The 12,927-nt window shown below is 38.0% G+C and overlaps 1 protein-coding gene across 1 annotated transcript; it reads left to right on the top strand.

Moving 5' to 3' along the window:
- The first annotated feature begins 526 nt into the window (after positions 1 to 526).
- On the top strand, positions 527 to 9,513 carry LOC119883394. The gene is made up of 8 exons (XM_038694020.1): positions 527 to 581; positions 2,972 to 2,997; positions 3,804 to 3,862; positions 4,991 to 5,293; positions 5,906 to 6,174; positions 7,639 to 7,764; positions 7,901 to 7,952; positions 8,228 to 9,513. The coding sequence occupies exons 1-6, from the start codon at positions 579 to 581 to the stop codon at positions 7,678 to 7,680; spliced, it is 702 nt and encodes a 233-aa protein (XP_038549948.1). The 5' UTR covers positions 527 to 578; the 3' UTR covers positions 7,681 to 7,764; positions 7,901 to 7,952; positions 8,228 to 9,513.
- The last annotated feature ends 3,414 nt before the right edge of the window (positions 9,514 to 12,927 follow it).

Here is a 12,927-nt window from a genome sequence, read left to right as displayed (position 1 = left end):
GGCTGACCTGGAAAAAAATAAAACAACAATCAATGCAATTAAAAATAAATTCTATAATATAAGTGTCCCGATTAAAATCTGGTGTAAAATATTTGACAGTGCTATTAAGTAGATTTTGCTTTATAGAAGTGAAGTTTGAGGTCCACTTTGTCATCAGAACTACAACAGATGGGGGAAGCATTACATTGAGACCCTACATGCAGAATTCTGCAGAGACATCCTAAACATTTGAAGAAAGACTCCTACAAATGCATGTAGACAGAATTAGCACAGTTTCCACTGATAGATACCAGAAAAAGAGCACTGAACTTCCTGATGCACCTCAGATCAAGTCCCCAAGACTCCTTCCAATTCAATGCTCTTAAAACACAGGAGTTGAGCACTGAAAAGAGTCCCTTCCTTATGCCAGCTAGTCCTGAGATTAACATGTGTGTGTATGTATATGTCATTTCAATAAAGTTTTTTTTGACTTTCTAACAGCTCCACCCATAACTCTTCATTACTTGTATAGAGGAAGTCCCTTATTTGCACACACAGACTCGAACAGGGAAAGAGGCAGAGAAGGCGAGGCAGCACCAATGGTAAGTTTCTTTCTTTTTTCATGTTTCTTTTGAAAATAATGTTATCGTTGTGAAGTCTATTATTATCTGTCATGTTGACATTGGAAAGGAAGACCATCTCTCGTGCGTTGACATAGTTTTCTGTATGAAAGAATGACTCAGAATGCCACTGAGCAGGAGCCTGTGCGTGTGTGTGTGTGCTGGGGTGTGTGTGTATGTGTAGACATAGCTGCTTATAGGAAGGTTTACCCACAAATAAGCTAACAGCGGCATGCAGATCAGAAAATCTGTCAGGACACTTTCTTACAGTAGGAATGGCATATGTTTGCTCCTGTATTAAAATGACCTGATGTATTTTTGGACTATGACTATGATATTGTGGTCAAGTGACTTGAGTTGATGATATGTATATTACAGGAATGGGCATTGATTATAAAACCAGTATCATCCAGTATGACTGAAAATGAGAATGGAAATAGAAAGTCATCTGGTGTTTTGTCTTCATTGGGAAAATAAAATGATTAGTGAAGCTTCAGCTGTGTAGCAATAACAGCTAAACATATGAACATCACCTGCCACAAGTATCTCACCTCAATTTAATCAGTTTCACCCTGCAACATTCTTTACAGTCCTTTCAGCTATTTACCCACATGAAGTATCATACAGCCCCCACATTAAAACAACATGAAGCTCATGTGAAACGAGTTCAAATCAGTGTGTGAGAATGACATATGGTTTTGTAGCATACTGGGTGTGATAAGCATGTGTTTCCTTAAAAAAATACACCCTAGCAACCAGTCCTTTGTAAATTGTGTTACGTCATGTGGGAATCCCCATACCAATAAAGCCTCACTGTATGAACACTTGATGAGAGCAAGTGCAAGAGCTTTACATAGGCTGACTCAAAACTGCTATTTTGCAGTTGCTATCTTAGCTTTATTTACTTATATACGTTGTAGATATAGTATTGGGTCAATTATTAAGGGGTGTAGGTGCCCCATTACCATGACCACAAAAAGATTTAAATCATTTGATGTAACAGTACAGCAACTATAACGCCATTTCACCAAGGAGGACCTCTAACCCTGTATACATAGGTGGACAGAAAATAAGGTATACCTTGGAAAATCTTTCAATAACAGTGCAGTACAATACAATAAAACCACAAACTGTAGCCTCAAAAATTGTCATATATTATATTGCCATTATATTGGATATTGGAATTATATTGGATAATTACTATTTTATAGGTGCATGTTGTAAAAAAACAGATACATATTCAAGGATATTAGCGAAAAACAAACCTCAGTTAATACTGTAGTTGTTAAAATCAGTATAACAATCCATCTGGTATCACTTTTCCCAAAACTAAACCCATCATGAAAGTATGTGGCCCTTGGGAATTCCCTCAGATGTGGTTTCTGGGGAGGACACACACTGCTGCTGTAAGGCCACTCATTATGAGGAAGGTGGTGTTTCCCCTGGAAGTCCTCTTTTGGATTAACATTATGTTTAGTCATATTTGTGTTTAAGTGCAAGTTTCAATACAAAGCTTTACTCAAAGGAGTTAAAATAGCCTCTTCATTTCTTGAATGCGCTTGTGCAGTATGAGCAAAGTGAGACCAGGTGTCTGGTGTCAAGAAGACAAGTTGTGTGATCCGTTTTAATTGGCAGACAGTATTTAGTGTTCATTTATTTTTGTTAATCTTGTCACACCAACTAAAACAATTCAGGTATTGTTTTCCTGATATTTTAAATCTAGCTGACTAGAGGTAAAAAAAAATTTCCCTAATGCACAAAATAGTGAAAGTGAAATTAAATACTGTATAGTAGTTATAATACCAATACAAAATAAAAGAAAACTAAAAGACACTGTCTGGAGTGTGAGATTTCCCCCCAGCAGGTAGAGGAATAAACCCTTCAGCACATCAACAATAACAGGCTTTTTGTGATACTGCTCTTAGGGACTTTCCTGTAGCATGGCTAATGATCTTTCAGGAAGACAGAAATCATTTTCCTTGTTATCACAGATTGTGAAGGGCTAGTCAGATATTTCAGATAATGTTTTTTTTGTTTGTGTGTTTACTGGGTGCCTTCTCACTAAACACGTATTCCACAAACAAGACCATTTCATAACAATCATTCTCTTAGTATGTACATTTAAACAAATCAGTGGTGGTTTGAGATGAGCAGGTAAAGCAGGTTTAAAAACCGAGAAAATAAATCAGTCACCTGCTAATTTAATCACCTAATCTGATACACAAATGATGGAAAATCTTAACATCATAATCATTTTGTATTTTTAAACTCCCCAATGGATTCCTGCTTGCTTACTTATTTAAAATACAGCAAATTAAATGCAAAGATTATAAATACTAACAGTGACTGATTTCTTTTTGTTTTTTTCAAAGGCATCACGTTGCACCTCACAGTTTCTGTAAGTATCCCTGTCATTTTCTATTATTGCATTATGATTTCGAAATGTCAGCAGTAGGCATCACAATGCTGTGACTCACTACACAAATATGTGTTGGTTTACATTGTTACCCTTAACTCCAACCCTCATCAACGCATCTGATGTTTTATTTGGGTGTGAAGATGTTTTCTATGGAACTGCTAGTGATGTACTCGTGGAAGTTAGTTAGTTAGTTAGTAACTGTAATGTCAGTTTCACTGTCATGAGACCAAATTGAAGCATACAAGATTTACATTTCATTGCACAATACCTAGTTTCTGCTGAGAATTCTCAGATTTAGTATTGTTTAGTTGCTGTTGTGATAAGATCTTAAATTATACCGCTTCTTAAAAAATCCAGTAGTTGACAGTAGGCAAAGCTTCAATTTAAAGCTGAAAACCCAAGAATAACACAGTACATTTGTGGTCCTGCCTCACTCATTTGAGCTAATGCTTCCTTTGTCAAGGGTCATCAACTGATGCTCCAGTGCTAAAAATGTGTGACAGCAACATGGACCCAAATAATCTAAAAAGTCAAGGATACTGAGAACTGCTGTATTTATTTCTATCCACAACTCTCAGAATTCATTTTTAGGTGTTTTATTCTCTTGCAAAGACAGTGAACAGAACCACTTGCTAACAGTATCTCAGGGCATAGGGAAAAGTGTTATTTTTTAGTAGTTGTTTTTATGTGTCAGATTGTGTGGATGCATCTCTTTGTGTTACTGTAAAGCCCTAGTATAACCCAGGTAACCTTGTAAACAATTATTCTTTCGTCTGTCTTCCAAGAAACCCACTAACCCTGCTGATTCTGGTTTTGACTATGATGTGGACCTTTTCTGTCACAGGTGAGCAGTTTCGTCATATCACTGCTTCAACGACTCACCTTTATCTTGGTTTTGCATGAGGGCTAGTGATTTCACGGCAGTATGCTTGGTCGCACATGAATGAAGCAACACAAAATGTATTATAATACAAAACAGAAATGTTAAATAAATCAAATAACTACATCTACTAGATCTGCAGCCACAGCACCTTTTATTTTCTTTAAGCTCACTGTTTTGATTTTAAAGGAATACCTCACCATTTTCAGAAATACGCTTATTCACTTTCTGGCCAAGAGTTAAAAAAGAAGACTGATGTCACTTACTTGTCATGTATGCTAATTTAAGCTATCCAGCTGCTAATATAAGCTTACTTTTTGAACCATTCCTTTAAGGCCCATACATTTACTATCACAGTCACACAGACCCATCAACCCTAATTCTGTGTTCAGCAAAATAGTTGTGATAAAACAACTATAAGCTGGCTGCACACCTACAAGCTATAGACAGACAAAGTTTCTAGCTAGCTGGTGAAGAAAGGTGAATATCTGGCAAGCTAAAGACACAGGCCTTTTTCTTGGGATTTGGTGGACAATTTATGAAAAGGCTAAAGTGTTCATGAGGTGACCAAAAAAAAAAAACCACACCCAAGGTGAAAATGAAAAGAAAAACCTTTTGCTCACTGTGACCTTTACATCATGTAAAATGTGAAAGAGACACTACAAGTTAAGTATTGTAGACAAAAAAGAAAGGGCTAATAACCTGAAGAGGAACTGAGATTAGTCTACTAAGTCATAAAGAGGAGCTCTCAAAACAAAAACCCCTGACCTTTTACACCCACCCACAACCCTAAAATAAGGTTTACTCAAAGTACATTACTTATGCTGATTTCAAATCAAATCTTAAAGATGGCAACAAATCCATGTTTTGGCTTAACTCAGTAATGCTCCATTCAACTTTGGACCCCCTCTTAATATTATAAATAAAAGTTTTTCATATTACTAAAGATGATATATTTCTGATTTTAAATAGCCTTAAATTGTTTGGTCTTCTAGGTATTTCATTTCTCCAGTACGACGATTCACTTCTTTTTCATAAAAGGTTTCCCAACATTTCTCTGATCCTTTTCTTCCTTTAACTTTTCTTTTCCAGAAAGTGCTGATTCGATTCAGCTCAGAGGGGAGGTTGGTGGAAAGGTGACCTTTCGCTGCCCCTTTGACCAGCAAAAGACCATTCAAATGTTCTACCTTCAGAAGGGCAATATCTTTGTGAATGGCTATTATGATTTAAAAAATATTAAAGAGAAATGGGAGAACACCAAATTGGATCGCCAAAGCACAACTGTGGAAATGGACAGTTTGAATGTCTCCCATATTGGTGACTATCAGTGTCATATCATGTACGCTGGCGGTGACATGAAGACATATGAAACTACTATTCACCTCAGTGTCACAGGTATGAATTTCAGCACATTAATTTGATTGCTTAAGTTTTAGGTTGATAGGAGTTTCGGTTGACTAAGAGTTTTCAACACGATGAAACATGATGGAACAATACTGTATATATAATATTCTTAATAATGCTGTTCTCTGGCTCCTTTCCCCTGAAAGTAGTGGATTTAGACAGAAGGATGTCCAGTTTTTCTTTCACATGTGTATTTGAAAATCTGTTAAACTGAAAGATGATGAAAATCTTGTTTTATGGTTTTCTGGAAGACCGGTTTGAAAAGGTCCATCCCACCTTGGCCAAAAGCAGGAGAATTCTCTCCACAGGTTATCAATTACATGGCTAGCAAAGAAAAACACTGTTATTCAAATGAGCTATGCAGCATTTTTATCTCATCATATTATAAAGTTAAGGTTTATATGACAACCACTGTGATCCCTTTGTATACTTATCACAAAAATAAACCCCCATCAACCTAGGATCTAGGACCTAGGGAGGCGTCATTGTATCATTAAAAAGATGCAGGGTGTTTAAAGTAAACATGGCCATTTTCAGAAACTTTGACATGTTGGAGATACAACCCACTACTTGACAGTGCTCTTTTTTGTCTCTCTCTTCTAGCCAGCTATAGTAAACCTGAAGCCACAGTGTCCTGTAGAGATGGATTTGGTTGTCAGGTGATGTGTGCCTCACATGGTGGGTACCCAAGGGCCAGACTGATGTGGAACGTAACTGGGAGTCAGATGAACATTGTTGACAGCGCAATGAAACGAGCGATCCAACCACCAAGATATTCAACATCTCCAGCACTGCATATTTCAACTGCTCCAATGGAGAGCGGAAGTTCAGCTGCTCTGTGGACAACGTCATCTCGAACGTGTACCCAGTCTGTGAGTACTAAACTCAAAAAAGACAAGTCCTAATGGTTTCTGCACCAAAATATAATATGCTTTCAGTCCCTGGGCAAGTTTTGGGAAGTGTGAAAGGCATAGGGAATCCCTCAACATAGATTCCCTTTGATGGCTACTTTTAAATAAATGTGTGAGGGAAATTTACTTTTACATCCTGTCAGTGTTTGACTGTTCACAGAGGAGTTAAGAGTTTGGGTTTCTGTAAAGAGACAGCAGTGCTTTAGATATATAATAGTCTATGTGCCATGTACGTCAACTACGTCAATTATCCAGAGTGTAGCTGATGATACACTGGGCAACTTTTTGAGCAATGTTGCTGGGCAATGTTGCTTGTGGCAAGTCCGACTATGTTTTGAACGGATAGCGGTGGTGCGGGGAGGGTGGCAGAGTGGTGGGGGAAGAGGATTACAGTAGTGATCTTTACTCATTACCATTGACAGTAACATTGCCCAGCACCATTGCTCTAAAAGTTGCTCCATGTATCATCAGCTTAAAGGGCACACTGATCATGACGTCAATAATATAATGTTGCTGTTTTTTTTCAAACTATACTGTATCTATTGCATTTTGTAAATGTCATTTTTATAATACTGTTAGCCTCATGAAAGTTCTATTCAAAAATAAAAACTTTCATTGCAGTTGGATGAAAGCAGGTATCTCAATATATCTCAAAACCCTAGCTGCATGGCTATACCATCAAGAAATGGTTAATCTTTTGTAATTTGGGTGAACTGATACTTTAATGGACGAATCTAGTGATTTATATATTTTTAACAACACATCTAAAATAATAGAACCAACAACTGACTAATCCTACTAACAATTATTTTCTGTGTAGCCAAAGCCTGATGAGCTATATTCTTGTGTGCCATAGAGCTCCATTATTATCCATAAAACTATTTAGTTAGCCAAATTGTTGCTACCATGGACACCGGCACTGAAGGTTTTATTGAGCCAATTTTGTCCTGCTGACTTAAATACTTTACTTTACTTTAACTTTATTTGTCCCCATATGGCAATTGGTTCTGCAGCAAAACGTACAGGACAGACAAGACTAAAATACATAAAATACTGAAATGTTGTGTACTCCGGTTGTAAAACAGTGGAAAAAAGGAATAAAGTACTAAAGTGCTTGCTAGAATAAAGTGCTCAATTTGGGGACATCTTGCTAGAATGAAGTGCTCAATTTGGGGACATCAATTACACTTGACAGACTTAACCAAGGATACATAAATCATGAACAATACTAACTAGCATCAAATGTGTATTAATCCACCAATAATAAATATTCCCCAACAAATACATAATCTTGCCTTTAAATAATGTTTTACTCTACTTTTGTGAAGTGTTGATTGACCATGGAAAACATGGATTTGGGTCTCATAGACTCAACTGTCCTTGTTCATATGTTTGACTCTGTCTGAAATTTGTTCTCATCTGAAGGTACGCCACATGAGCCACCTGGCAACAACAATGCTTATTTGATAGCAGCCATCGTGGTGGTTTTATGTATTGTTATGGTGGTGGTGGTGGTGTTGCAAGTTGCGAAATGCAAGAAAGGACAGAAAGGTAAGAAAAATGTTTAGGTTTGTCACATTGTAGCTGTTCTATACACATTTGTATAGCTGTTTGTACAAATACAGAAATGCCAGTATGAATGACTCTATAGTGAAAAACTCACAGCAATTTTTAAATTGGTTTCCAGGGGAAGAATCAACAAATGTGAGGCAACAGGGTGGAGAAAATGGATGTAAAGAGTAAGTGGTTGTTTACTTGAATTTCATTTTGATTTCATTTGATTTCATTGTACAAGTAATGTAAACTGTAAGTTGATAAAAAGTTTCATAAGCCACAACTGTAATGCTAAAATGCTACTTTTCATGACAACACACAAGTCCTAGTTGCCTCAAAATGTACTTTGTAACTTGTAAAGCACACATGGCTAACAATTTTTAATTACACAATCTTTTAACCACTGACATTATCTCTCCCTTTCCCCTTCTTTCCTTTTTATATTTCATTTTATTCATAGGGTTATATCCCTCATGGAAAAAGGAGGGTAAGAGACATCCTATGTGTTGAATTGGTGAAGAAGATCATCCGACTTCTGCTCGGGTCAAACATCTTATGTGTTCTAGAATCTAGAATGAAAACTGTCACTAAAGTGTATGTTACATTTGGGACTGACTGGCTACATACACGACAAGAATGGTCAGTAACCACAGTGACTGACTACGGACTGAATGCTGTCAACATTTCACTGACACTTGTGACTTGTGGAGTGTTTTGAGGAAGTATTCATTATCAGTATCCTTTTACTGGTAAAGTAGGCCTACAGTGCGTCATTCGTCTGACAGCAGCTCACTTCTCAAAAAGAAGGACTTTTCCATTGGTTTGTGGTGAGATTATTGTCACAAACTGGGAAAACAGTCTCGGAAGGAAACACTTCCCAGCAGGACGAGTAGTGAAATGAAAAGACTGTATTTAAAGCTTGATGAAATATATATTGTCTTGTTACACTGACCTCTATGGGGAGAAGTGAGATATGTTTGTACAAGTGTCACTTTTGTAATGTGTTTAATCATTTCTAAATATAATATATTGTTGTATTGCACTTTAAAATAGCCCTTTGTGTGCCCATTTATTTAAGACACATAGTAGAATAGTCAATGTCAGTTTGAAAATGATCAAAAGGCACTGTAGTTCCCTAATTTGTGTCCAGGGTTTTAACTCTTTATTTAGTTTTGTCAGAAATGATCAGTAACAGAGGCCGTGAAAAATATGGATGTCAGTATAATGTTTGCAAATGAATTTGTTCTAAGAATTTTGCTGTTTCAGCAAAGTTCTCTGCAATAAATCCCAGTATTCCCCCTGTAAAGTGCAATATTGAATACAAAGCTGTTTTTAAATGAATTGCCGTTACCCTCACAATTAATATTTTGGTCCTCTTCACAACTGACATTTTGTCTCAGGTGACTGTTCTCATGTGAAACAACCCTTTTGTATGCTGTTTTTCCACATATTTATTTTATTTTGTTTTTCTTTCTCAGTATCAAACTTTATGTGGTTTACCCTGTTTACAGTATTTTGAGTAAGGAGACCTCACTTATTCCTCCTTCCTCAGAATTACCGAACAATCTCAAAGGGCTGCTTTCAGTTCCTAAATCTGTGCAAAAAACCTTCACTGTTTTAGGCAGAAGGATGTCCAATTTTGTAACTTGTCTTGTTCATTTGTCATCAAAACCCTGTCTGTATCTCATTTTACTTAGCTACTGAAATGTACCATAAATTAAAAATTGTGTTGTGGGAAGAATTACACTAAATTGCACTCTTTTTACTATATGGTTAGGCTAAAGGTAGAAATAGAGCTTTAGGCCAACTTTTTTTTTCTTTTCAGTTGCAATGTACTTTTATTGCCACTAGATGTAGTATTAGCACCACATAGACAAGAACCTCCTGCTGTCATGGCTGATTGGCGCTGTTGAGCGTTGTGTATACTATGACATCAGAATATCATTTGTCAACTAGCCTGCAAAAGAAAGCTAATTTTCACCTGCCTGACGCATACATAATGTCTCTCTGACCTCAATATGTGGTCACAATCCAGGAGATGCAGATGAGTATAGCCAAGGGTTTATTGAAGGAAAAGAGAAGAGGAATAAAAGCAGGAAAGATGAGAGGATTGTAGACTAGATGGATGTCCCGTCAAACATGGAATATCATTCACATTATATACACGTCATAGCAGTCTTTCTGTATGTCTGAAACTATTTCCACCACTTATTTTTCCTATCTCTCTTGCTCTAATTCTTTCTCCTTTGTCACACATTTCATTCTTTCAAAACACACCTCCACTTCTCTTCCTCGCTTGCTTTCTCTCTGTCTCATGAGTCACTGTGACAGGCTGTCAGTCCACCTCCCTGCCCTGTGTTTACATTGGGCAGCAGAGCAGCACCGGGCTGGTTGCACTTCAGGAATGCAGCCCCTACGTTCCCTGCCCTTCTCCTCTTTTCCCTTCTCCCCACCTCTTTTCTTTCTTTACCTCCTTCATTCATTTCTCCTCACTTTCCTTCTGGTGCTTCTTCCGTCATTTCCCTTCCACTCCTCTCCTACATCTAATTATCCTCCCATCTGCCCCATCAACCCCCACCTTCATGAGCTCCCTTCCTCTTCTCCTGTCTCCTTTCTCTCTCCTCCGAACCTCCACTCCCCTTCTCCTTCGCCTTTTTCTATCCCCTCTTTAAAATTCAGAGAGCATTGTCCAAGCTCATTCAGTCCCCCCCATTCCCCTGTCACCATCCCCTCACCTCCCACTTCTCCCCATTTCTCTGTCCTGCCTCCCTCATTCCTGTCTAACCCAAACAAACCAGGGAGGACTTTCCTCTGTGGATGTAGGAGAAACACCACATGTCAGACTTGGTTTAAACATAAACATTAGTCAATTTGAGGTCCTGGAAAAGGATATGAGACACTTAAGTTCAACGTGAGATGGAGCTACTATTAGGAAATCTTAACGCTAAAACTAACCACTGGAGATACAAAAATCAGAGCAGAGAACATTATATTTTGGTGTATATTGCCAAAAGTGTATTATTTGGAATGGAGTAACAGTATCAAAGAGAGTCTAAAACCAATGGATTCAAAACATTTTTTCAATTGGTTTGTTCAAGTTAAAACCCAACAAAGCACAACATTTGTTTGGGCCACAGGGAATCAAATTATTTTTTTTTGGGTGATGCAAATACTTGTATTTGAGTTAATAAACTCTGAACTTCAGGTCACAATTATGTTTCCACGTGTCTTTATAGACACATTAAGAGTCAGGGCAAAGACACTAATAATTACAAATAATCCAAGCAGACTGTTCTGTTTTCCAGTGACGCAGCAGAGTGTGTAATCTCCTGCTTAAAGGAGAACTTTTTTAGTCAGAACACAGTCCTGTAGCATTTCTCAGCAAGAGGCATGTGACCTCTGCCACACTGTTCTGTGTGGCGTCCATACCAGGGGATTTAAAATCAGATTATACTAGTTATGAAAGTCAACTAGATTAGTTTTAGTGCAGGGGGGCCGGAGCACAAGGTATCAATTCACCGCGGGAGAGGGGAACTGATCAGCATGAGGGAGACTGGGCTGTTAACGTTCTAAAAAACAACACCAGGCATTTCACTGTCTTTGAAATGTGTATATGTGCGAGTGTGTATGTGTGTGGTGTAACAATGCAAAGGATGCAGAATAAAGTGGAACAAAATTACAATATTATTTTTTTTAAATCCTAAAAATTTCTTTGCATTTTTTGTGTGTGTGTTTTTGTACTGAGCTATAAATTTCAGTATTTCCTTTTGCCACCGAAATTGATTGAAGGCAATTCATTCAGACAATTAATCTAAACAGTCAAAAAAATAAGCCAATTCTGGGTTTATAAACTGACCTTTAATTGAGAATATAGCTGTGTTTTGAAATATTACATGGCTTTAAAACAAACAAATCAGAAAACATTAACAACTTTAGTTGCTGTCACATGTTTCTTCCTGTGTTACAAGACCTGCTAGCAGGTTCCAGTCTTGCGCTTTGAATTTTGATGGCGTGTTCCTCTTTTGTGAACATTTTAGTAGATACCTTTGATAAAATGTGTAGTCAAAACAGAATGAGGGAGGTGAAGCAGAGACAGTGAGGGACTGAGCAGGTCAGGAGGTTCAGAGCTCTGGTGCTTAAGCTGAGTGATCATGTTGTTGCTGTCAGTGCAGAAACCCTCTCTCTGACCCCCAGAGACAGGAGAGGTGACCTGGAAGCATTTATCACCTTGGTGCTTTCTGACCCTTGACCTGAGGCCTGAGATACGGAAAAGACACACCAGAGGGAAGAAAGGAGGAGATAAAGAAAGACACTGGGGAAGGGGTGACCAATGGGCCAATATATATTTATTTGTTATACTAAATTTGTAAAATACAATGATTTGTTGCACTGCTCATGAGAGAAATTCATGTATTTCTGGAAGAAGAATTGCTTTCTGTACTCCAATGTTGTAGTGGCTCATTTGTCAAACTGTTGGAAACCAATGTGGACTTTGTGAGTGCGCATCAATGGCAATATTTCTCTTGGTCAGGAGATAAAAAGATTGCCGGTGTATATGTGTGGTCCAGGTTTTGGTTGAGCCAAAAAAGCTCAACAGAGACTTGAAAGAGCTTGAAACAAGCTGGGAGAGAAAGATGTTTGCTGGCTTGGAGCCCAATAGAACTATTACCACCTCTCTGTAATGGTGATACACCAGTGGAATTCCTCGCCAAGGCCTTTTCAACAAGGTTATTTCCCGATATCTAAAGTTGTGTATTGCGTGTGTGTAGATGAGCGAAATCTGAGCAGAGTCACATCTCCTTTGATTATTTATAGAACTGCTTAAGATGTGACCTTTACTTTTGCACAAAGACTCACTCAAACAACACTTTAAACAAACAGTGAGTCTATCTACCAACATGGAACTGTACAGTAGACATTGTTCTGCTGCCTGAAACACTCAGACAGGTGATCACACTGAAGCCAACTGTCCTGTGGGAGGATCGTATGAGGAAAGCCAACGAGAAGAACAGAGGCCAACATGAGGGGTTGGTGGGTAAGGTGCCCAGTTGGCTGCAAACGGTTGGCAGCCTCATGTTTCTGCAGAGGCTGAACATCAAAGACCATCAAAAGTATTTGTAATGTGCGCTGTGAAAGATTGTGTGACATCATAATATAACA

The sequence above is a fragment of the Micropterus salmoides genome, unplaced genomic scaffold (genome assembly GCF_014851395.1).
Source record: "Micropterus salmoides isolate LMB-PRFRI ecotype aquatic unplaced genomic scaffold, ASM1485139v1 Ms_hic_scaffold_3, whole genome shotgun sequence".
Taxonomy (NCBI): Eukaryota; Metazoa; Chordata; class Actinopteri; order Centrarchiformes; family Centrarchidae; genus Micropterus; species Micropterus salmoides.
Note: the sequence above shows the minus strand (reverse complement) of the source record. Positions and strands in the feature narration are given on the sequence as shown.